Source organism: Bubalus kerabau, chromosome 1 (assembly GCF_029407905.1).
Source record: "Bubalus kerabau isolate K-KA32 ecotype Philippines breed swamp buffalo chromosome 1, PCC_UOA_SB_1v2, whole genome shotgun sequence".
NCBI classification, from domain to species: Eukaryota; Metazoa; Chordata; class Mammalia; order Artiodactyla; family Bovidae; genus Bubalus; species Bubalus kerabau.
In genome coordinates, this window is record NC_073624.1 from 81,530,225 (window position 1) to 81,557,511 (window position 27,287).

Below are 27,287 nucleotides of genomic sequence, written 5' to 3' on the forward strand. Positions count from 1 at the left end.
CTTCTCATCAGGTGGCCAAAGTACTAGAGCTTCAGCATCAGCCCTTCCAATGAATATTGAGGACTGATTTCCCTTAGGATTGACTGGTTTGATCTCTTTGCTGTCCAAGGGACTCTCAAGAGTCTTCTCCAAAACCACAGTTCAAAAGCATCAATTCTTCAGCACTCAGCTTTCCTTATGGTCCAACTCTAACATCCATACATGACTACTGGAAAAACCATAGCTTTACCTAGATGGACCTTTGTCAGCAAAGTAATATTTCTTCTTTTTAATATGCTGTCTAGGTCAGTCATAGCTTTTCTTCCAAGGAAGAAAATTTCATGGCTGCAATCACCATCTACAGTGATTGTGGAGCCCAAGAAAATAAAGTCTTTTATTTTCTGTCACTGTTTCCATTGTTTCCCCATCTATTTGCATGAAGTGATGGGACCAGATGCCATGATCTTGGTTCTTTGAATGCTGAATTTTAAGCCAGCTTTTTCACTCTCCTCTTTCACTTTCATCAAGAGGCTCTTCAGTTCCCCTTCACTTTCTGCCATATGGGTGGTGTCATCTGTATATCTGAGGTTATTGACATTTCTCCTGGCAATTTTGATTCCAGCTTGTCCTTCATTCAGCCTGGCATTTTTCAACGCACTTAGCTTGGTTGAGGTTATTTAGTGTTGTAGTCACAGTAGGATCAGCAAAATACACTAGCTTTGATAGAATGAGATCAGATGCTATTTAAATAAATGAATGTGTTATTCGGCAGAGATATTAGATAGTCTTAAACAACATGGCAAAATGCATCAAGACTTGTACAAAATTTATAGTAAGAGTGCAGAAAATAATGTGCACACAGCCATACATATATATATATATATATATATATATATATATACCCTCTTTTTTCAAACTCTGAATATCTTCCATATGCAAAGCTCTACACTTGAGAATATGGAGATACACAAATGATCAAGAGACATTTCCTTGCTTCAAGGAACTTATACCTAGTAATCGTGGAATGGAATAGTATTATATAATTGCTATGATTGAGATTTAGTCACAGTGTAAAAGTAAGGAGAAAAATTATTTCAACAGATGATATTAGAAAAAGTGTCATAGTAAACACAACATTTAAATTACCACTGACCATTGCAGAAAAGGAATACAAAGCAAGGAGCCAATATAAGATTCAAATTGAGACTTCCCTGGTGGCTCAGTGAATCAGATCAGATCAGATCAGTCGCTCAGTCGTGTCCGACTCTTTGCGACCCCATGAATCGAAGCATGCCAGGCCTCCCTGTCCAACACCAACTCCTGGAGTTTACTCAGACTCAGGTCCATCGAGTCAGTGATGCCATCCAGCCATCTCATCCTCTGTCGTCCCTTTCTCCTCTTGCCCCCAATCCTTCCCAGCATCACAGTCTTTTCCAATGAGTCAACTCTTCGCATGAGGAGGCCAAAGTACTGGAGTTTCAGCTTCAGCATCATTCATTCCAAAGAAATCCCAGGGCTGATCTCCTTCACAATGGACTGGTTGGATCTTGCAGTCCAAGGGTCTCTCGAGTCTTCTTCAACACCACAGTTCAAAAGCATCAATTCTTTTACAAGTGGTTGACCAGATTTCCCAGCCCCACTTGTTAAAGAGATTGTCTTTAATCCATTGTATATTCTTGCCTCCTTTGTCAAAGATAAGGTGTCCATATGTGCATGGATTTATCTCTGGGCTTTCTATTTTGTTCCATTGATCTATATTTCTGTCTTTGTGCCAGTACCATACTATCTTGATAACTGTGGCTTTGTAGTAGAGCCTGAAGTCAGGTAGGTTGATTACTCCAGTTCCATTCTTCTTTCTCAAGATCGCTTTGGCTATTCAAGGTTTTTTGTATTTCCATACATATTGTGAAATTATTTGTTCTAGCTCTGTGAAGAATATCGTTGGTAGCTTGATAGGGATTGCATTGAATCTATAAATTGCTTTCGGTAGTATACTCATTTTCACTATATTGATTCTTCCAATCCATGAACACTCTATATTTCTCCATCTGTTAGTGTCCTCTTTGATTTCTTTCACCAGTGTTTTATAGTTTTCTATATATAGGTCTTTAGTTTCGTTAGGAAGATATATTCCTAAGTATTTTATTCTTTCCGTTGCAATGGTGAATGGAATTGTTTCCTTAATTTCTCTTTCTGTTTTCTCATTATTAGTGTATAGGAATGCAAGGGATTTCTGGGTGTTGATTTTATATCCTGCAACTTTACTATAGTCATTGATTAGTTCTAGTAATTTTCTGGTGGAGTCTTTAGGGTTTTCTATGTAGAGGATCATGTCATCTGCAAATAGTGAGAGCTTTACTTCTTATTTTCCAATTTGGATTCCTTTTATTTCTTTTTCTGCTCTGATTGCTGTGGCCAAAACTTCCAAAACTATGTTGAATAGTAATGGTGAAAGTGGGCACCCTTGTCTTGTTCCTGACTTTAGAGGAAATGCTTTCAATTTTTCACCATTGAGGATAATGTTTGCTGTGGGTTTGTCATATATAGCTTTTATTATGTTGAGGTATGTTCCTTCTATTCCTGCTTTCTGGTAAAAGAATGAAACTGGAACACTTTCTAACACCATACACAAAAATAAACTCAAAATGGATTAAAGATCTCAACGTAAGACCAGAAACTATAAAACTCCTAGAGGAGAACATAGGCAAAACACTCTCCGACATACATCACAGCAGGATCCTCTATGACCCACCTCCCAGAATATTGGAAATAAAAGCAAAAATAAACAAATGGGACCTAATTAACCTTAAAAGCTTCTGCACATCAAAGGAAACTGTAAGCAAGGTGAAAAGACAGCCTTCAGAATGGGAGAAAATAATGGCAAATGAAGCAACTGACAAACAACTAATCTCAAAAATATACAAGCAACTCCTACAGCTCAACTCCAGAAAAATAAATGACCCAATCAAAAAATGGGCCAAAGAACTAAATAGACATTTCTCCAAAGAAGACATCCAGATGGCTAACAAACACATGAAAAGATGTTCAACATCACTCATTATCAGCGAAATGCAAATCAAAACCACTATGAGGTACCATTTCACACCAGTCAGAATGGCTGCGATCCAAAAGTCTACAAGTAATAAATGCTGGAGAGGGTGTGGAGAAAAGGGAACCCTCTTCCACTGTTGGTGGGAATGCAAACTAGTACAGCCACTATGGAGAACAGTGTGGAGATTCCTTAAAAACCTGGAAATAGAACTGCCTTATGATCCAGCAATCCCACTGCTGGGCATACACACTGAGGAAACCAGAAGGGAAAGAGACACGTGTACCCCAATGTTCATCACAGCACTTTTATAATAGCCAGAACATGGAAGCAACCTAGATGTCCATCAGCAGATGAATGGATAAGAAAGCAGTGGTACATATACACAATGGAGTATTACTCAGCCATTAAAAAGAATACATTTGAATCAGTTCTAATGAGGTGGATGAAACTGGAGCCTACTATACAGAGTGAAGTAAGCCAGAAAGAAAAACACCAATACAGTATACTAACGCATATATATGGAATTTAGAAAGATGGTAACAATAACCCTGTGTACGAGACAGCAAAAGAGACACTGATGTATAGAACAGTCTTATGGACTCTGTGGGAGAGGGAGAGGGTGGGAAGATTTGGGAGAATGGCATTGAAACATGTAAAATATCATGTATGAAACGAGTTGCCAGTCCAGGTTCGATGCATGATACTGGATGCTTGGGGCTGGTGCACTGGGACGACCCAGAGGGATGGAATGGGGAGGGAGGAGGAAGGAGGGTTCAGGGTCGGGAACACATGTATACCTGTGGCGGATTCATTTTGATATTTGGCAAAACTAATACAATTATGTAAAGTTTAAAAATAAAATAAAATTAAAAAAAAAAAAAGCATCAATTCTTTGGCGCTCAGCCTTCTTCACAGTCCAACTCTCACATCCATACATGACCACAGGAAAAACCATAGCTTTGACTAGACGAACTTTTGTTGGCAAAGGAATGTCTCTGCTTTTCAATATGCTATCTAGGTTGGTCATAACTTTCCTTCCAAGGAGTAAGCGTCTTTTAATTTCATGGCTGCAGTCACCATCTGCAGTGATTTTGGAGACCAGAAAAATAAAGTCTGACACTGTTTCCACTGTTTCCACATCTATTTGCCACAAAGTGATGGGACTGGATGCCATGATCTTCATTTTCTGAATGTTGAGCTTTAAGCCAACTTTTTCACTCTCCACTTTCACTTTCATCAAGAGGCTTTTGAGTTCCTCTTCACTTTCTGCCATAAGGGTGGTGTCATCTGCATATCTGAGGTTATTGATATTTCTCCCAGCAATCCTGATTCCACCTTGTGTTTCTTCCAGTCCAGCGTTTCTCATGATGTGCTCTGCATATAAGTTAAATAAATAGGGTGACAATATACAGCATTGACGTACTCCTTTTCCTATTTGGAACCAGTCTGTTGATCTATGTCCAGTTCTAACTGTTGCTTCCTGACCTGCATATAGATTTCTCAAGAGGCAGGTCAGGTGGCCTGGTATTTCCATGTCTTGAAGAATTTTCCACAGTTTATTCTGATCCACATAGTCAAAGGCTTTGGCATATCAATAAAGCAGAAATAGATGTTTTTCTGGAACTCTCTTGCTTTTTCCATGATCCAGCAGATGTTAGCAATTTGATCTCTGGTTCCTCTGCCTTTTCTAAAACCAGCTTGAACATCAGGAAGTTCACAGTTCACATATTGCTGGAGCCTGGCTTGGAGAATTTTAAGCATTACTTTAACTAGCGTGTGAGATGAGTGCAATTGTGTGGTAGTCTGAGCATTCTTTGGCATTGCCTTTCTTTGGGATTGGAATGAAAACTGACCTTTTCCAGTCCTGTGGCCACTGCTGAGTTTTCCAAATTTGCTGGCATATTGAATGCAGCACTTTCACAGCATCATCTTTCAGGATTTGGAATAGCTCAACTGGAATTCCATCACCTCTACTAGCTTTGTTCGTAGTGATGCTTTCTAATGCCCACCTGACTTCACACTCCAGGATGTCTGGCTCTAGGTCAGTGATCACACCATCGTGATTATCTGGGTCATGAAGATCTTTTCTGTACAGTTCTTCTGTGTATTCTTGCCATCTCTTCTTAATATCTTCTGCTTCTGTTAGGTCCATACCATTTCTGTCCTTTATTGAGCCCATCTTTGCATGAAATGTTCCTTTGGTATCTCTGATTTTCTTGAAGAGATCCCTAGTCTTTGCCATTCTGTTGTTTTCCTCTATTTCTTTGCATCGCCAAAGAAGGCTTTCTTATCTCTTCTTGCTATTCTTTGGAACGCTGCATTCAGATGTTTATTTCTTTCCTTTTCTCCTTTTTTCCTTTTCTCCTTTTCCAGCTGGGAGGAGCTACCCCACGCCCCTAAGACCAAGGCCAGGGGCAGCAGGCGGGAGGAGCTACCCCACACCCCTAAGACCAAGGCCAAGGGCAATGGCCGGGAGGAGCAACCCCATGCCTGAGGCCAGGGGCGGTGGCCGGGAGGACCAACCCCACGTCCTGATGTTCCGCCAGCGCAGGAGGGCCTACAGGAGCTATCCCATGTTTAAGGTCAGGAAGGGTGGCGGTGAGGAAATACCCCTCATCCAAGGTAAGGAGCAATGGCTGTGCTTTGCTGGAGCAGCCGTGAAGAGATACCCCATGCCCAAGGTAAGAGAAACCCAAGTAAGATGGTAGGTGTTGCAAGAGGGCAGACACACTGAAACCATACTCACAGAAAACTAGTCAATCTAATCACACTAGGACCACAGCCTGGTCTAACTCAATGAAACTAAGCCATGCCCGTGGGGCAACCCAAGACGGGCGGGTCATGGTGGAGAGATCTGACAGAATGTGGTCCAGTGGAGAAGGGAATGGCAAACCACTTCAGTATTCTTGCCTTGAGAACCCCATGAACAGTATGAAAAGGCAAAATGATAGGATGCTGAAAGAGAAACTCCCCAGGTCAGTAGGTGCCCAATATGCTACTGGAGATCAGTGGAGAAATAACTCCAGAAAGAATGAAGGGATGGAGCCAAAGCAAAAACAATACCCAGTTGTGGATGTGACTGGTCATAGAAGCAAGGTCCGATGCTGTAAAGAGCAATATTGCATAGGAACTTGGAATGTCAGGTCCACGAATAAAGGCAAATTGGAAGTGGTCAAACAAGAGATGGCAAGAGTGAAGGTCAATATTTTAGGAATCAGCAAACTGAAATGGACTGGAATGGGTGAATTTAACTCAGATGACCATTATATCTACTACTGCAGGCAGGAATCCCTCAGAAGAAATGGAGTGGCCATCATGGTCAACAAAAGAGTCCGAAATGCAGGACTTGGATGCGATCTCAAAAACAACAGAATGATCTCTGTTCGTTTCCAAGGCAAACCATTCAATATCACAGTAATCCAAGTCTATGCCCCAACCAGTCATGCTGAAGAAGCTGAAGTTGAACGGTTCTATGAAGACCTACAAGACCTTTTAGAACTAACACCCAAAAAAGATGTCCTTTTCATTATAGGGGACTGGAATGCAAAAGTAGGAAGTCAAGAAACATCTGGAGTAACAGGCTAATTTGGCCTTGGAATACGGAATGAAGCAGGGCAAAGACTGATAGAGTTTTGCCAAGAAAATGCACCGGTCATAACAAACACCCTCATCCAACAACACAAGAGAAGACTCTATACATGGACATCACCAGGTAGTCAACACCAAAATCAGATTGATTATATTCTTTGCAGCGAAAGATGGAGAAGCTCTATACAGTCAGCAAAAACAAGACCAGGAGCTGACTGTGGCTCAGACCATGAACTCCTTATTGCCGAATTCAGACTTAAATTGAAGAAAGTAGGGAAAACTACTAGACCATTCAGGTATGACCTAAATCAAATCCCTTATGATTATACAGTGGAAGTGAGAAATAGATTTAAGGGCCTAGATCTGATAGATAGAGTGCCTGATGAACTATGGAATGAGGTTCGTGATATTGTACAGGAGACAGGGATCAAGACCATACCCATGGAAAAGAAATGCAAAAAAAGCAAAATGGCTGTCTGGGGAGGCCTTACAAATAGCTGTGAAAAGAAAAGCGAAAAGCAACGGAGAAAAGGAAAGATATAAACATCTGAATGCAGAGTTCAGTGGATCAGAATCTGCCTGCAAAGCAAGGAACATGGGTTCGATCCCTGGTCCAGGAAGATTCCAAATGTCATGGAGCAACCAAGCTCACGATCCACAACCACTGAGCCTGTGCTCTAAGAGCCTACAAGCTACAACTACCAAGCCCACTTGCAGTAACTACTGAAGCTGCCGTACCTAGAGCCTATGCTCTGTAACGAGAGGCCACTGTAAGGAGAAGCCTACTCAGCACAACCAAAAGTATCCACAGCTCACCACAACTAAGGAAAGCTTGCAAAACAACAATGACCCAGCACAGCCAAAATAAATAAATAAATATAAATAGGTAAAATTAAAATATTCAAATTAACTTTTGGTAAAATTTGCATATAATATAATGAGATGATCCAAGATATACCATTCTATGAGTTAATGTATCTATATCCATACATGTCTCCTTGACCATCTTAGTCAAGAAGCACATTTCCATCATCCAAGTAGGTTCCCTCAAACCCTACCCACTTCCAGTCAATCCCCATTGCCTTAGATCATCACTGGTCGAATTTCTGTCCCCATAGTTAATTTTGGGGCTTCCCTGGTGGTTCAGTCAGTAAAGAATCTGCCTGCAGTGTGGGAGACCTGGGTTTGATCCCTAGGTTGGGAAGATCCCCTGGAGGAGAGTATGGCAACAGTTAATTTTGAATGTTAATGAAATTTATATGGAATCATAGAGACCATACTCTTTTGTGTCTAGCTTCTTTCAATCATGTTTTTGAGATAGATTCATCCTTTCTAATCTACTGATTTATCAATCCTTACCAGTCTCTCATTGATTATTTTCACTGTATACTAAGTCTTGAAATCAGACTGAATTCTCCACCTTGTTCTTCAAGATGGTTTTGGCAATTTTAGGTCCTTTACTTTTCTGTAAAAATTTTTAAATCAATTATCCATTTCAATGAATTCAAATGAATGTAAGTGGTGATGGTAGACATCTTAATCTTGAATTATATCATAAGGGAAAGCATTTAAGCTTTCCCCATTGAATATAAAGTTGGCTGCACATTTCTTCATGCTGCTGCTGCTGCTGCTAAGTCGCTTCAGTTGTGTCCGACTCTGTGCGACCCCATAGATGGCAGCCCACCAGGCTCCCCCGTCCCTGGGATTCTCCAGCCAAGAACACCGGAGTAGGTTGCCATTTCCTTCTCCAATGCATGAAAGTGAAAAGTGAAAGTGAAGTCGCTCAGTCGTGTCCGACTCTTAGCGACCCCATAGACTGCAGCCTACCAGGCTCCTTCGTCCATGGGATATTCCAAGCAAGAGTACTGGAGTCGGGTGCCATTGCCTTCTCCACACATTTCTTCATAGATGTCCTTTACTGAATTCAAGAAGTCTCTTCCTTTTTAGTTTGCAGAAAAGGTTTTATCATAAATAAATGTTATTCTGTCAAATGTTTTACTGCATATACTGAGATTGATCACTTAGGTTTTCCTCCTTTAAACAATTCAACATGGTGACTTCTACAAATTACTTTTCATATGGTAAACAACCTGACTTTCCTGGGAAAACCGTCTCAGTCAGTTTACATAAATGATTTATTATTCTTTTATATATCATTGTGTTTTATTTTACTAATATTTTAAGTATACTTTTAATCAGTGTCTAGAATTTACTCTCCTTGTAGTAACTTAAGCCACTTCCAGAACTAACAAGTTATGAATTTGAACCACTGTTTTTCCAAATGAACTGGAATCTTCATTACTACCAAAAGTGCAGCCCATCCAGAAGTTCAATGTTACAGCAATATGCAGCCCTTATGTATAATCTCTTAACATAAAATTTATTGGCACCTATTATGATATACTTTAATATTTAACATGTATGTATACCTATTGAGTATCCAATATGTGTCACTGTTGAATGTACTAAAAATAAAATACTGGACAGCTGAGGCATGACTAATTTCATTTAAAAAGTCCACAATATTAGTCATGCTGGCCTCAAAACCCAGCTGGGGAGTATTCCTTCTACTTCTGTTTTCTTAAAACTTTTGTTTAAGCTTGGAATATTTCTTTCTTAAATGTTTTATAGAAGTCACCAGTGAAACCATATGGGCCTGGAGTTAGCTTTTCAGGTAGGTTACTACTACTGATTCAACTTAATAAACATAGTAATATTCAGATTTTCCATTTTACCTTGTGTTGGTTTTTAGTAGAGTTGTGATTTTCAAGCAATAAGCCCATCCCATCCTTACTGGCACAAAAGTGTTCCCTCAATTATCTTTATATCAATAGAAATGATGTGCTTTTACTCCTGAAAATGGTAACTTGTACTTTATCTTTTTAAATCAGTCATAATCAGTTTACCAATTTTATTAATAATTCCCAAGAACCAACACTGTTTATTTTTTCTATTGTTCACCTGCTCTATACCTTGGCTTCTATTATTTATTATTTAATCCTTTCTGTTTTATTCATTTTTAATGTGCTCATATTTTTCTAGCTTAACATGAAACTTAGATCATTTGACTTCTCCACTTCTCTAATAAAATCACTCTAGCTATATATATTATGCTGTAAGCACAGTTGAACCTGTATTCAACAAATTTTGATATATTTTATTTCCTTTGAACTCAAAATTATTTTCTCATTTTTCTTCTGATGTCTCCTGAGTTATTTAGAACATGTTGCTTTAATTTCCAAATATTTGAAGCTTTTCTGGTTATTTTATTGATGTCTAATTTAATTCTGCTACAGTTAGAGAACACACTCTAAGAGTCACTTTTTAAATTTATTAACTTTTATTTTCTGAATGTTGAGCTTTAAGCAAACTAAGATCATGGCATCTGGCCCCATCACTTTATGGGAAATAGATGGGGAAACAGTGTCAGACTTTATTTTGGGGGGCTCCAAAATCACTGCAGATGGTGACTGCAACCATGAAATTAAAAGACGCTTATTCCTTGGAAGGAAAGTTATGACCAACCTAGATAGCATATTCAAAAGCAGAGACATTACTTTGCCAACAAAGGTCCGTCTAGTCAAGGCTATGGTTCTTCCTGTGGTCATGTATGGATGTGAGAGTTGGACTGTGAAGAAGGCTGAGAGCCCAAGAATTGATGCTTTTGAACTGTGGTGTTGGAGAAGACTCTTGAGAGTCCCTTGGACTGCAAGGAGATCCAGCCAGTCCATTCTAAAGGAGATCAGTCCTGGGTGTTCATTGGAAGGACTGATTTTGAAGCTGAAACTCCAATACTTTGGCCATCTCATGCAAACAGTTGACTCACTAGAAAAGACTCTGATGCTGGGAGGGATTGGGGGCAGGAGGAGAAGGGGACGACAGAGGATAAGATGGCTGGATGGCATCACCAACTTGATGGACGTGAGTTTGAGTGACCTCCGGGAGTTGGTGATGGACAGGGAGGCCTGGAGTGCTGCGATTCATGGGGTCGCAAAGAGTCGGACACGACTGAGCGACTGAACTGAACTGAACTTTTATTTTATGATTCAACATATGGTCAGTTTCAGAGAATGTCTGATATAAATTTGAAAAAGAATGTGTATATTGCAGCTGTCGGGTATGGCCACCTACAAATGTCAACTATGGTTAGGCAGTTAAGAGTGGTTTCTAGTTTTTTTGTAAACTTAATTTTTGTCTAGTTGCCCTATCAGTTGCTAAAAGAGTTAAAAATTCTCAAAATATGAGCCTGAATTTGTCTACTTCTTCCTTTAGTTCTATAATTTTAAAATTGTGTTTGTTGTTGTTGTCGTCACTCAGTCGTGTCCGACTCTTCTCTGAAAAATTTCCTTAGCATTTCTTATAATGCAGGAGGTCTAGTGTGAAAAGACCTTCCTAATTTTAGATTACCTGAAAATGTTTTATAAGCATAATCTTGGTGTTTGTCTACCCTGACCAATTTTTTTTTCAATTATGGGTCACACTTTCTGTTTATCTGCACGCCTAACAATTTTTAATGTGTTTTGAAAATTGTGGATAAACTCTGAAGACTCCAGATCTTGTTCTCTCTGAAGAATACTGACTTTTTTTAATCAGGCACCTTGTATCTGTGGAAGCTTGGTTTTACACTTGGTTAGTGTAAATCTGCTTTCAGTTCTGGCTTATTCTTAGGAGAATTCCTTAAGCAAACAACAAGGCTTTACGCCTAAGGTATGGTTCTTCTAGGATTTCAATGGAAAACTCAAGGCATTGGCCCCTCTAACCTGGAAGGTTTCAAATTCCAAACATGTCTTCCCTCCTATGTGCAGGAAATAAGATCTCTCTCATCTTTCACCATCTTTTAACTATTGTTTTCTGCAGGCTCCATGGAATCTCCCTTGTAATATTCATAGTTCAGGGATCTATAAAATATTTGTAGCAAATTAATATTCATATATAGAGGCTTCCTCCTATATGGGTCATTTTTTCCCTGGATTTTCCCCTCAAATTTCATGTGCTCTGGCCACCCCCAACTCTAGCCACTGATAAGACAGGACAATAAAACTGCTGCTTTCTAGTTAAGTTCTCACTACCCAGTATCACGAATTGAGGGTTGGTAGCTCAAACGGTAAAGAATCCACCTGCAATGAGGAAGACCCAGGTTGCATCCCTGGGCTGGGAAGATCCCATGGAGAAAGAAATGGCAACCCACTCCAGTATTCTTGCCTGGAGAATCCCATGGACAGAGAAGCCTGGTAGGCTACAGTCCATGGCCTCGCAAACAGTCGGACAGGACTTAGCAACTAACATTTTCACTCAGAGAAAAAGTCATAGGTGTATGCCTCACCATGAACTGTTCCCTACAAGGATCAAATGTCCCTTCAGAGCTCTCCAGTGTTTTAAATAGTTTTCTATTTTTTTTTTAATTCTGTCTCTGACTTATAATGGTTATCTTCAGTGGAAGTTCAGTTCAGTTCAGTCAGTCGCTCAGTCGTGTCCGACTCCTTAAGACCCCGTGAACCGCAGCACACCAGGCCTCCCTGTCCATCACCAACTCCCGAAGTCCACCCAAACCCATGTCCATTGAGTCAGTGATGTCATCCAACCATCTCATCTTCTGTCGTCCCCTTCTCCTCCTGCCCTCAATCTTTCCTGGCATCAGGGCCTTTTCAAATCAATCAGCTCTTCACATCAGGTGGCCAAAGTATTGGAGTTTCAGCTTCAAAATCAGTCCTTCCAATGAACACTCAGGACTGATCTCCCCTAGGATGGACTGGCTGGATCTCCTTGCAGTCCAAGGGACTTTCAAGAGTCTTCTCCAACACCACAGTTCAAAAGCATCAATTCTTCAGTGCTCACCTTTCTTTATAGTCCAAATCTCACATCCATACACGATCACTGGAAAAACCATAGCCTTGACTAGACGGACCTTTGTTGGCAAAGTAATGTCTCTGCTTTTTAATATGCTGTCTAGGTTGGTCATAACTTTCCTTGTTATGCAAATTAGTCTCATTAGCAAACTATATTAACTTTTTACCTGGAAATTTCAGATAGTTGAATGTGAGGTGATTTTTACTGCTAGCTTTATGCAAGATAGAGATTCAGTCTAAGATTTTTGGGGGAGACAACAGGAAACAAAACTTAAGAACATTTAAGAGTTAGTATGTTCTTAGCTATTAACTCATTTGATTCTCATAATAACACTGAACAATTGCTGAAGCATTTGCTAAATGAGGATGTTAGTGCTTAGATAAAGCAATCCATTTACTGTTAAAGTAAGTCTCAAGTCTATACTATGCTACTTTTATGATAAACAGTCATACATCTTTGGTCTGAATTCTGTCAATAATATAATTACAAATATCTTTAATATTAAGATATTCACTTGTAAATAGGCTGTTAACCAAATTCATCTCTCTTAAAATGGCCAATGTCATAAATTATAAGGGTTCTCTCTCCAAATATATGTGCTTAAAAATATCATCCTCTTTTAAATATGATTCTTAAAATCATCTTATGGACACAGTTTTTAAATTATAAAATATTATGAGGGAGAGAACCTCATAATTTTTTTTCATCTAAAGTAATGCTGGTTTTTAAAAAATTATTTTCTAAGACTGTCAATAATCAAAGTGAACTCAAACAACGCTACTGTTAAAGAGAGCACAATGGATTCAAAGTTCTATTCATACTTAGAAGTGGGAAAGTGGGAAAACTAGCCTTCCCACTTCACTTTCAAACACCCAAATAGTACTCATGGCCCTCCCACTAGCCATTCTGAAATGCCCAAACATGATTGGCTCTTGCATACTACAGGGCTTTTAGAAATTAGATTTTATCCAGAGTTTCCTTCTCCCTCATTCTGTCTGGAACTCTTCTATTCATAAAAGACTCAGCTCACATACCATTCTACTGTTAAGGTAAGTTATTCTTTCCCCTTGAGAGTTCCCATAACACTATGATTTACTTAACATGTCAATGAAAAGTCTCTCCTTCACTTGCATGTGAGGTGCTTGATTGATTAAGAGCAAGTACATTTCTGTTTTGTTTGGGTTTTTTTTTTTTTAACTTTTTATTTTGTATTGGGTAACAATGTTGTGATAGTTTCAGGGGAATAGCAAATGGACTCAGAAATACATACACACATATCCATTCTCTCCCAAAACTCCCTCCCATCCAGGCTGCCACATAACACTGAGCAGAATTCCATGTGCTATAAAATAGGTCCTTGTTGGTTGTTCATTTTAAATATAGGATTGTGTTCACGACCATCCCAAACTCCCTAACTAGGACAGGTACATTTCTTATTGATCTTTATATCTCTAGTGCCAAGTACAACAGAAGTATATAATAGGTATATAAAAAACCAAACTTTTTTTGAAAGACTGAATGATTTCCATACTAACCAATGTCTCCAAGAGTATCATGTCAATACCTCACATCAATATTCTGGCAGTATTCAACAGGTTCCCTAAACCCATCCAAGAGCCAAGAGTTCCATAAATTCTGGACATCACTGTTGTCTTAGTCATTGACTCACATTACGCCATGATTTGCTTAAAAAGTATTAGCTTCCCTTTGCTTGTAAGGGGAGGCAACTTCCTCCAGGATTCTTGCTTGGAAAATTCCATGGACAGAGGAGCTGGTGGGCAGCAGTCCATGGGGTCACAAAGAGTCAGACATGACAGCACACGCACAAACACAAAACCTCCAGCCCAGAATTCACAGACCTCTACAATCTGGCACCGATCTACTGTGTACATTATCACTTCAATTTAAAGCCTCCTGATCCTGCCTTCATCCATCCTAAATTCTGCCACCATTTTCACCTCAGTCCCCATAAAGTGAAGTCACTCAGTCGTGTCCCCATGGACTGTAGCCTACCAGGCTCCTCCATCCACAGGATTTTCCAGGCAAGAGTACTGAAGTGGGTTGCCATTTCCTTCTCCATTTCCTTTTCTTCAGTCCCCATGAATCCTACCAGTTCTTCAAAGCTCAGCATAAGTCTCACGTTGTCCATAAATCAGCCTTGTCATTCTCCAGGAAAAAATCTAATACAGATGTAACTAGTCCCATGGACAGAGTAGCCTGGTAGGCTGCAGTCCATGGGGTCGCTAAGAGTTGGACACGACTGAGCGACTTCACTTTCACTTTTCACTTTCATGCGTTGGAGAAGGAAATGGCAACCCACTCCAGTGTTCTTGCCTGGAGAATCCCAGGGATGGGAGCCTGGTGGGCTGCTGTCTATGGGGTCACACAGAGTCGGACACTACTGAAGCAACCTAGCAGCAGCAGCAGCAGCACTAATACCTTGTGCTTTCATTCATCGCCTTTATTACCTCAAATTTTCCTTCTACAGCTGAAAAAAGAAAAGGAAAATAAAAGAACATCATATGAATGATGAAACATACAAAAATACCCAGCACACCTGGATACTTTGCAAACAGTTGTATATAGTCTACTGAGGTAAAATAAGATAACTGTAATATAAAAATAAATAAATTGGAGAATTAGTAAAAGCCAATATAAAGGAGAAGAATATAGCCCTTCTTTAGATATACCATTATTTTTAATATAAATCACATGATGATTTATGTATTTGTAAATAGAGGAACACTAATTTGAAAATCGGCTCTGTCCAAGAGAGAAGAACAAAAAATGTTCTGGATGCAGACAGGTATATTATTTTGAGGGAGCTAAAGTCTCAGAGGCTCAGAAACCACTTTTCTTTCTCTTATTTTTATGCTCAATAAGAAATGCTTATGATTAATAATCTTGCTTTCCAGCTATCTGCAAAGAGTATCTATTCCCCAGCAGAAATTAATGAATTGGCACTGGCTTTATAATCAATATCTCTTTAGTTTGGTTACGAGTCTCTTCCCTGGAGCCCAGTCAATTTTAACTTAGTTCAATAAACACTTACTGAGCAATTACTATGTTCCAGGCCCTTTTCTAGACCTAAAAATGAGTACAAGGTCAATGATATTAAAAAGCTTCAAAGTGAAATAAATAAACAGAATAAGCAAATGGTTCAAAATAGTACAATCAGTATAAAAGTAAAGCCACATACAAAGCATTATGAAAGGACAAAGGGACAAAAATAGATTCACATGATATACAAAGATTTAAAGGAGGAATAAGAATTGAACCAGTAAAGCAGGACAGGGTAGAAAGACTAATCAAGGCAAAGTGAGCAGAAGGAAAAAACAAACAATGAAAAACAAGATGTGACTGGTGTATAGAGTTTATAGGCATAAACCTACATTGTATAAAGAAGGAGGGAAGGAGATAACAATAACCTAAAAAATCTAGGAAAACAGATATTGATTGGATAACAAAAAACACTGCAAGCTGTGATGAATAGACTGATTTCTTTCTGTAGGAAATAGGGAATCTTTGAAGCAGTGGCACATCCAGATAAGTATTTTAGATCAATTCTGGTAGTGGCAAAGTTCACTTTACTCTATGCTTATAGCGTGCCAAACTTTAACTCAACAATTACAGTAGAAAACCTTTCTTTGCCTGAGGTTAGTGACTAAATCTCACCATGCTCAATAAGCACAATTTAAAAGTATTAGCACAGAAAAGGGCAAACAGTGATAAAACTTCCTATCATGGGTGTTAACTACCAAAATCACTCCATCATCTTTATAAGTACTATATCAGATAAAAATAAAATCTTTCACAAAATTATTAGTCTTCAGGGAAATGCAAATCAAAATCACAAGATGCCGCTCATACACACTGAGACAAGCACCATGGAAAAAGAGAGATAATAAATGTTTATTAGGATATGGAAAAACTGGAACTCTCACACGCTGCTAAAAGGGAATGTGAAATGGAGTAGACACTGTGGAGGATAGTCTTACAGTTCCTCCAAAGGTAAATATAGTTACCATATGACCTAGCAAGTCTACTCCTAGGTATACACTTGAGAGAATTGAAATTATATCTCCATTCTGAAGCCTGTACACAGATATTCATTGCAGCATTATTTTTAACAGCCAAAAAGTAGCAATCACTCAAATGTCCATCAACAAATGAATGGCTACCTAATATGTGATCTATCCCATTGTTATTGTTGTTTAGTCACAAAGTCCTGTCCAACCTTTTGAGACCAATGGACTGCAGCCTTCCAGATTCCTCTGTCCATGGGATTTTCCAGGTGAAGTGAATGGTTTATCAATTATATTTCAATAAATCAATTTTAAAAGACTGAATCTTTATTGATACTTTCAAAAACCTATTTCCCCTTTCCTCATGGAACCCAATGATATTCTTCCCAGTATAGAATGTATGATGACGCTACAGTGTTAGAAAAATATCAGTCTTCTACTGCTGAATATTCTACCAGCTAGAAAAATATCAGTCTTCTACAGGTCGATCTTCTGCTGGCAATTCTAGACAAGTTCATCTTCCAGCAGTTCAGCAAAAAACAATTTACATCTAAACAATAAGAGAAGAGAAGCACTGACCCATCAGGCAAAATAAGGTGATTTAGCTTTTCAACAAAAACATCTGAGAAGCTTCTCAGTCAGTTTCAACTTCTGTATATCTTAATGCTATTGTTATCATAAAAATGATCAGTAATCACATTTTAGCTAATAAACTCTCAGAAGCTGAATGAGGGAAAAGGTGGGTAGATATCAAGTGAAAAGAACAGGCTTTAATTTATGACATCTAATAACCATGTTGAATGGTTTGCTTGGAAACAAACCGAGATCATTCTGTCATTTTCAAGACCGCACCCAAGTACAGCACTTCAGACACTTTTGTTGACTATGAGGGCTACTCCATTTCTTCTAAGGGATACCTGCCTACAGTAGTAGATATAATGATCATCTGAATTAAACTTGCTCATTCCCATCCATTTTAGTTCACTGACTCATAAGATGTTGATATCCACTTCTACCATCTCCTGCTTGACACGTTCAATTTACCTTGATCCACAGACTCAACATTCCAGGTTCCTATGGAATATTGTTCTTTACAGCATCAGACTTTACCTTCACCACCAGAAACAACCACAGCTGAGCATCATTTCCATGTTGGCCCAAACACTTCATTTTTTATGGAGCTGTTACTATTAATAATGGTCCTTCTCCAATTACACATTGGACACCTTCCAACCTGGAGGGCTCATCTTCTAGTATCTTATCTTTTTGGCTTTTCATACTGTCGATGGAGCTCTTCAGGCAAAAACACTGAAGTCAGTTGCCATTTCCTTCTTCAGCGGACCATGTTTTGTCAGAACTCTTCCCTATGATCCATCTGTCTTAGGTGGCCATGCATGGCATAGATCACAATTTTACTGAGTTACACAAGCCTCTTGGCCATTATAAGACTGCAATCTCAAAAATGACAGAATAATTAAGGGTCGTTTCCAAGGCAAACCACGCAACATTACAGTAATTCAAGTCTATACCCCAAGCACTGATGCTGATGAAGCTCAAGCTGACAAGTTGTATGACGACCTAAAACACCTTCTAGAACTAAGAAAAAGATGTCCTTTCCATCATAGGGGATTGGAATGCAAAAGTATGAAGTCAAGAGATACCCAAAATAACAAGCAACTTTTGCCATGGACTACAAAATGAAGCAGTGAAAAGGACAAGCGAGCTTTGTCAAGAAAACATGTTGGTCACAATAAACAGTCTTTTCCAACAAACCAAGAGATGACTCTATACATGGACATCACCATGTATGTCCATGTGTAGAGTCAACACCAAATGAGACTCTACACATGGACTTTGATTTTGGATGGTCAAAACCAAAATCAGATTGATTATGTTCTTTGCAAGCCCAAGATGGAAAAGCTCTATGCAATCTGCAAAAACAAGACCTGGAGCTGACTGTGCTTCAAATCATCAGCTCCTTACTGCAAAATTCAGGCTCAAGTTAAAGAAATTAGGGAAAACCACTAGGCCATTCAGGTATGACCTAAATCAAATTTCTTATGATTATACAGTAGAGGTGACAAATAGATTCAAGGGATTAGATCTGGGAGATAAATTTTGCAGAACTAGGAACAGAGGTTCGAAACACTGCACAAGGAGGCAGTGAACAGAATCATCCCAAATAAAGAAAAAGAAATGCAAGAAGGCAAAGAGGATGTCTAAGGAGGCTATACATATAAGTTGAGGAAAGAATATAAGCAAAAGGCAAGGGAGAAAGGGAAAGATACACCCAACTGAAGCTAGAGGTCTAGAGAATAGCAAAGAGAGATAAGAAGGCCTTTTTAATTGAACAATGCAAAAAAAAAAAAAACAGGAAAACAAGACTAGAGATCTTTTCAAGAAAACTGAAGCTATCAAGGAAACGTTTCATGCAGGATGGGCATGAAAAAGGACAGAAATGGTAACGACATAACAGAAGCAGAAGAGATTAAGAAAAGGAAGCAAGAATTCACAGAAGAACTATACAAAAAAAGGTCTTAATGAGCTGGATAACCATAATGGTGTGGTCACTCATCTAGAGTCAGACATCTTGGAATATAAATTCAAGAGGTCTTAGGAAGCATTATTAAAAACAAAGCTAATGGAGGTGATAGAATTTCAGTTAAGCTATTTCAAATCCTAAAAGATGATGCTCTTAAAGTGCTGCACTCAACAGGCCAACAAATTTGGGAAAACTCAGCAATGGCCACAGGACTGAAAAAGGCCAATTTTCATTCCAATCCCAAAGAAGGGCAATGCCAAAGAATGTTCAAACTACTGAAAAACTGTGCTCATTTCACATGCTAGCAAGGTTATGCTCAAAATCCTTTAAGCTAGACTTCAATAGTATGTGACTGGAGAACTTCCAGATGTACAAGCTGGGTTTTAAAGAAGCAGAGGAACCAGAGATCAAATTGGCAACATTAGTTGGATGATGGAGAATGCAAGGGAGTTCCAGAAAAACATCTACTTCTGCTTCATTGAGTAAGCTAAAACCTTTCACTGTATGCATCACAACAAACTGGAAAATTCTTAAAGAGACAGAAGTACCAGACCACCTGACCTGTCTCCTGAGAAACCTGGATGTAGATCAAGAAGTAACAGAACCAGACATGGAACAAGAAACTGGTCTGAAATTGGAAAAGGAGTATGACAAGGCTATATAGTCACCCTGCTTATTTAAGTTTTATGCAGAGCGCATCATGTGCAATGCACTGGATTTCACTGGATTTGGCTGGATGAAATATGAGCTAGAATCAAGATTGCTGGGAGAAATATCAACAGCCTCAGGTATGTAGATGATACCACTCTAATAGGAGAAAGTGAAGAGGAACTCAAGAGCCTCTTGATGAAGGTGAAAAAGGAGAGTGAAAATGCTGGCTTGAAATCAACATTAAAAAAATTTCACATCATGGCATCCAGTACCATCACTTCATGACAAATAGAAAGAGAAAAAAGTGTAAGCAGTGGCAGATTTTCTTTTCCTGGGCTCCAAAACCACAGCAGACATTGACTGCAAGCTAGAAATTAAGTCTTGCTCCTTGGAAGGAAAGTTATGACAAACCTAGACAGGTATTACAAAGCAGATAAATCACTTTACCAACAAAAGTCCAGGTAGTCATAGCTATGGTTTTTCCAGTAGTCCTGCATGGATGTGAGAGTTGGACCATAAAGAAGGCTGAGTGCTGAAGAACTGACGCTTTCAGACTGTGGTGCTGGAGAAGATTCTTGACAGTCCCTTGGACTGCAAGGAGACCAAACCAGTCAATCCTAAAGGAAATCAGTCCTGAATATTTACTGGAAGGACTAATGCTGAAGCTGAAGCTCCAATACTTTGGCCACCTGATGCGAAGAGTCAACTGATTAGAAAGGACCCAGATACTGGGAAAGATTGAAGGCAGGAAGAGAAGGGGATGACAGAGGATGAGATGATTGGATGGCATCACCAATTCTATGGACACAAGTTTGAGCAAGCTCCAAGAATTGGTGAAGGACAGGGAAGCCTGGAATGCTGTAGTTCATGGGGTTGCAAAGAGTTGGACACGACTGAGCAACTGAAATGAACTGAACTGATGCTGGTAACAACTTATCATCTCCCTCTTTCTGTTCTTCTACAGGGAAGAAAAGAAAGAGGAATTTCTTGCTTCTTCAATTTTTAGTAATCTTTCACTTTGTCAGAGATTCATTCCTTCAGAGGTAGAAAGTGGTTTCTCAGCATCGGCAGACAGTTAATGCTTTAAATAAATGTGTCCTCTCTTTAATTGTTTCTGACAAACAGAGGCCCTTACTGACTTCTGTGAGTTTCTTCACATAACTTTTAATAAAACTTCATCAGTCTAAGTCTTTAACAACTCCGATTTATTGTGCCACTTACATACGTAAGTTTAATTCCCTATATCCACATAGCAGTAAACCCTTTTTCTTCAGCTGTTAAGAATTAATTTCAATACTTTAAGCATGATGAAAATATGTACCAGATTCTGTTTTGTGGAATATTTTATCTCCAGCACCTATACAGAGTATAGGGAAATTCTATTAAAAATTAAACCCCTGGAAGAGTTACATGAATCTGTTTTTTTGAATACCATGAAGTATATCAAAATTTCAAGCCCATAATACCTTAAGTTTTAACATGAGATTGTTTGTTTTAAAAAAAAAAGACTGAATTCTCTTTCAGATCAGAATGTAGCTTCTTAAATCCAAAAAGGACATTAGTTATATCTGCAGTTCATAAATAGCTTGTCAATCACTGATAAAATTCAAAAACTCCATGCATATTTATTGTTACATTCATTTTAAACAAATATTGCAAAATACCATACACAGTGTGAGAAATGTCACCTACATGCTAAAAAGTCCGGTAAATATCAATTCTTAATGATAGGTTCCTTGTCTATTATTAAAATAAATATCAGCTCTGGTCCACTTAATTTTGCAGAATACCATCATGTATGAATTAGCTGTAATGATTCAAAATACCTAGTTATATTTTTTTTTTTCCATCATTTCTCAATTTTTCTTCTATCCCCTAAAGTCATAATTTATTTGAAAATTAAATGTAAGAACGTTACAGACCTCCATCCATCTTTCTGAAGATAACTGAAGGCTCCATCAACAACACTTGCAAAGAACTGCCCTCCTGTGATGAAGAGGGTATTAATGGTGACTAATCGGCCTCTTAAATTGGGGGGTGAGACCTCAGCAATGTACACTGGCACCGTCATAGAAGCAATGCCTGTAAAGAAAGGATGAAAAGTAAACATCAGACATCATTCAAGAATGAAAAGTAAACACCAGACATCATTCAAGATTTCTGCTGTCGTAGATGTTAAGATAAACTAAGACATATACACACACATGTATGGGGGCTTAGTTTTCTATTTTAAACAAAGGTTTACCACATATTTAAAGATTTTGTTTATAACTGGTAACTACTGAATATAAGTAAAGACATGTTAAATACCAATCTATAAATATCATTTTCATATTGTCACTTGAAAGCCCACAAATGAAAGTAATCCTAGAGATCTCAGATAACTTTAGAAAGCATGTTTAAGAATCCTTTAAAACTTTATGAAGACTAAAAATAGGAAAATGCTCTCTAGGTAGAATATAATCATTGAAATATTGTTAGTCCATATGGAAATGTAATCAGGCAATGGTGAGAATAAAAAATTATCCCCAAGATTTTATTTTAAGAAATAATTCAGTCCAGGTTCAATGCACGATACTGGATGCTTGGGGCTGGTGCACTGGGACGACCCAGAGGGATGGTATGGGGAGGGAGGAGGGAGGAGGGTTCAGGATGGGGAACACATGTATACCTGTGGCGGATTCATTGTGATATTTGGCAAAACTAATACAATTATGTAAAGTTTAAAAATAAAATAAAATTAAAAAAAAAAGAAAGAATTCAGGATTGGTTTAAAGTTGTATGCCATAGAACTGTAGTTTTTAAAAAACGTGGTCCTGCTGGCCATATCTAGTTCGCTTCCCAGGGGCACTTCCAATTTCCAGATATGTCTGGTTATTTAACCAAAATCTAACATCTAATCAATACTCACCAAAAGCATAGTGAAAACAATTAAGCAGGATTATCTAACATAATTTCATCTCTTTATACTGTAGACAATATAAATCAATAACCAGATGACACCATAGTATCAATGGGTTGCATCATAGACCCATGTAGAATTGTTTCTTATGAATTAATCTTTGTAATGCCAAAAACTAGCCTGCTGCAATTGAAAGTAGCAGCACTAAGGAGCCTGTTGCTGTGCTTCTGGGGGACAAAGAAGACTACAGGGCTACAGTCCATGGATGGTAAAGAGCTGGACATGACTAAGTGACCGAGCACACACGCACATGTTTTCTGTACCAGGGCTGAAAAGGTGCTATTTACCACATTCTGACAACAGGAGAAATTTCTCTCTCGTTTCAGTAGTTGCAACAGTCATGCTTCTCGATAAGTGATTTGTGTTTCCTTATGGGCATTACAAATCACATAGCCATCTTTTATCTCCCCTATCATGTAGGAAGTCAGTGAGGCTCACTTTACCAAGTGTTTTGGACTTCATGGTTATTTATTTTGTGAGTTAAATCCCTTCCCGACACCACAATCATCTCCAATCTTATCTATATTAAATATTTTTTGCTATATATTTATTTGCTTTGTTCAAAGGTGGAATAAATAAACATATCAACAAGACTTAAATAGTACATATATCTACTTCTGGAATATATTCACTGTATTGTTGAAAACTACTGGTAAATATTTATTGAATTTGCACACAAGTCAGAACATTAAGTCTCAGAACTATATACTCTGTAGTTTCAACCAATGTTATTTGCTTCTGGAGTATTTGTTAATATACAGCTACAGTGAAAAAAATCATACAATTTTATGAGTTCCACAAAATAATAAGTATATATTAGCAGACAAAGTAAGAATAGCTATTATAATTAAATCATCACCTAAACTGCTGAAAGTTTCCATCTGACTGCTAATCAATTTAATCGCACAGACTACTCTAAATTGGCTTTCATCTGACTTAGAGGAAACATTCGAGAGAGAAGAGCATGAGCCTAAAAAATGTGAAACCACATGAGGTTTTCTCAGGGATAAACAGAGTGTGAAGCACAATATGTACAGAGATGAGAGGCAGACAAAGCCCATTTCATGGAAGAAGTATCCTTTAATCAACAAGTGTACAATGAATACTCAATCTGAGCTGCGTACTGTGGTAAGCACAGTGGAAGAAGTGCTACAGGAGAGAGACAAGCCTTCTGACTTCATGCTAAGGCTTACTGGGCAAATGTGTTAGAACAAGTAAATAGATTTCAAGTGCAATGGGTCTCATCACAAGAAAAATATGGGGAACAAGTGTGTGTGTCTGTGCTCAGTCATGTCCAAACCTTTGCAACCATGGACTATAGCAAGCTGGGCTCCTCTGTCCATGGAATTTTCCAGGCAAGAATAGGTTGCCATTTTCTATTCCAGAAGCTCTTCCAGATCCAGAGATCAAACCTGAGTGGAACAAGAATCTATAGCAAAGGGATTGGGCCCTGCCTGAGGAGTCAGAGAAATCTTGGATGAGGAGGTTGGTGAGTGGGGTAGAGGGTGAGGAGGGTGAAAGATACTTTAGACATCCAGACACAGCTTAGACAAAGGCCTTGAGGCAGGAAGAGATGCATCCTGTTAAGAAGCAGACTACTTTTAGAGACATAAGCAGAAACCAGCCAGAGTATACAGGATCTTAGAGGCCATATGGTTGTTTAGTCGCGAAGTCTTTCGCAACCCCATGGACTGTAGTCCGCCAGGCTCCTCTGTCAATGGGAGTTCCCAGGCAAGAATACTGGAGAGGTTTGCCATCTCTTCCTCCAGGGGATCTTCCCAACCCAGAAATCAAACCTGAGTCTCCTGCATTACAGGTGGCTTCTTTACCACTGAGCCACCTAGGAAGCAGAGACCATATTAAAGGCTTGGTACTCAAAAGCCTTTGAACAGTGTAAAGGAGGAAAAGGCATAACTAGATGCATGTTTTAAAATGATCTTTCTGGTTGGAAACATGGATGGAAGACAGATTCCAGGGAAACAAGGAGTTCAGTGGCAGAAGTAGAGATTGGGTAAAATGGAGAGATTCTTGAAGGATATATTCAGTATTTATGATGAAGGGAATGTGAATGGAACTGTGAAAGATGAGGAGAGGAAGAATTTGAGAATGATGCTCAGATGTTCAAAATAAGCAACTAAGAGCATGATGGACACTTAATATGAAGATAAGGGTATTAGAGGAGAAGCAAATTTGTATGGATGATAAGGTCAAGTTTTAGACAGGATGAATCAGAGGTGTTCTGTGAAATAAACAAGTAAAGAACAAGTAAAACATTCTATAAGTGTGCTGGAAATACAGGTTATTTACATGTAAATGTTCCCAGCCTCATCTTTTTGCCTACTCCTTTCCTTCCTCTGTCATCTCCAAGGGAGAATTTGGTCTTTGCCAGCCTAGTTCTTGGGCTGTTATCATGGCAGGCAAAAAGGGATAGAGAAGAAAACATGGGCCAAACATGGTTTGTGAGAGGATCAAATGAGAAAAAGTCTGCAGGGAGCTGTGAGTCTCAGGGTCAGTATGGAAAACTGGGAGCACATAACACGGGGACTAATTGAGGTTTGACTAGGGGTAGGAGTGGGGGTGGATAAAAGATTTTTTGAAATATTGTTGAATTATACCCTCCAAGCTATTATGTTCTTGGAGACTTGAGTAAAAAGTAGTATTACTATTTAACTACTTTTAGTTGCTGGACAGTATTTCTTTAAATGCAATGTCAAACTGAGACTGGGCCCAGTAGAGTTTGGGAGCTATACAAATACTTGGAACTCAAAAGATGGTTCTGTGTGAAAGGTACATATAACTGAAACCATGGGAATGTATGAGATTTCCTAAAAGTGGAACACGAGAAGAGTGCCTAGAACTGAGTCCTGAAAAACTCCAATATTTAAGAAAGAAGAAAAAAAAAAGTGACCAGCAAGCAATTACCTTACCCTTGAATACTATGTGCTTTTGAACTGTAGTGTTGGAGAAGACTCTTGAGAGTCCCTTGGACTGCAAGGAGATCCAACCAGTCCATTCTGAAGGAGATCAGCCCTGGGATTTCTTTGGAAGGAATGATGCTAAGGCTGAAACTCCAGTACTTTGGCCACCTCATGCAAAGAGTTGACTCGTTGGAAAAGACTCTGATGCTGGGAGGGATTGGGGGCAAGAGGAGAAGGGGACGACAGAGGATGAAATGGCTGGATGGCATCACCGACTCGATGGACGTGAGTCTGAGTGAACTCCAGGAGTTGGTGATGGACAAGGAGGCCTGGCGTGCTGCAATTCATGGGGTCGCACAGAGTAGGACACGACTGAGTGACTGAACTGAACTGAACTGAATACTATGTTACTTTCTACAATCTTTTTATGTTGCCATTTCGCATTCCATGTAAGGTCATCCTTTAAAAAGTAGGTGGGACAGTTATCATTCACTACTCCCTTAGGAAAGATAAAGAACCCCAGCCTCAGAGATAATAAGAGGTTTTCAGAAAGTTGCATAGCCAAGTTAATGTCAAAGTGAATCTCCAGACTCAGGTCCCCTAGTCTTTGTAATGTGTCACTGGAAGACTGACTGCTATGTCTGTTTCAAATATGGCCCTTTGGAAATTTGTCAGGAACATTTTATTTTTGGCCCTACTACTTTAGCATCACTTTGCCAACAAAGGTCCGTCTCGTCAAGGCAATGGTTTTTCCAGTAGTCCTGTATGGATGTGAGAGTTGGACTATAAAGAAAGCTGAGCGCCAAAGAATTGGTGCTTTTGAACTGTGGTGTTGGAGAAGACTCTTGAGAGCCCCTTCAACTGCAAGGAGATCCAACCAGTCCATCCTAAAGGAGATCAGTCCTGAATATTCATTGGAAGGACTGATATTGAAGCTGAAACTCCTATACTTTGGCCACTTCATGCGAAGAGCTAACTCATTTGAAAAGACCCTGATGCTGGGAAAGATTGAGGACAGGACGAGAAGGGGATGACAGAGGATGAGATGGTTGGATGGCATCACCGACTCAATGGACATAAGTTTGCGTAAACTCTAGGAGTTGGTGATGGACAGGGAGGCCTGGCGTGCTGAGGTCCATGGAGTCTCAAAGAGTCAGACACAAATGAGCGATCGAACTAAACTGAACTGACCTTAGCAGGCACATAGGAACTTCAAGGGGCAGGAGGGCCTGATCTCTTCTCTGCTCCTATTACCTGCTATGTGACTTACTGCCAGCAGGTGTCGTGTTAAATAACAAAAATAAGAACTGAATGTGATTAACTATATAATTTCAAGCTAGACAAGTTTAAAGTCTCCTTTTATAAGAGAGAAATGCTTTATGAAAATGAAGAACTATAAAAGAATGCCAATGATCAGGAAGAGGAGTAGACTTCAGGTTCACTATACTCACAACTCTCCAATATGCGTATGTTAAGCATGGGCCTTGTTAATTCACTTTGCTGTTAATAACACAACACACATGGGAGGCATGCTCAGTTGTGTCCGACTCTATGATCCCAAGAACTGTAGCCCATTAGGTTGCTCTGTCCACAGAATCTCCCAGGCAAGAATACTGGAGTGCATTGCCATTTTCTTCTCCAGGGGATTTTCCCAACTGAGGGAGCAAACCCACGTCTCTTACGTCTCCTGCATTGGCAGACCAATTCTTCAGCACTGTGCCAC

General features: G+C 39.1%; 1 protein-coding gene across 1 annotated transcript in view; it reads right to left on the minus strand.

Moving 5' to 3' along the window:
• SLC2A13 (solute carrier family 2 member 13) overlaps positions 1-27,287 on the minus strand; it is a 527,708-nt gene that overhangs the window by 407,760 nt on the left and 92,661 nt on the right. Inside the window, exon 2 of the mRNA XM_055580782.1 lies at positions 21,607-21,766. Within this exon, the coding sequence (XP_055436757.1) occupies positions 21,607-21,766 (160 nt within the window). The remainder of the gene's footprint in view (positions 1-21,606; positions 21,767-27,287) is intronic.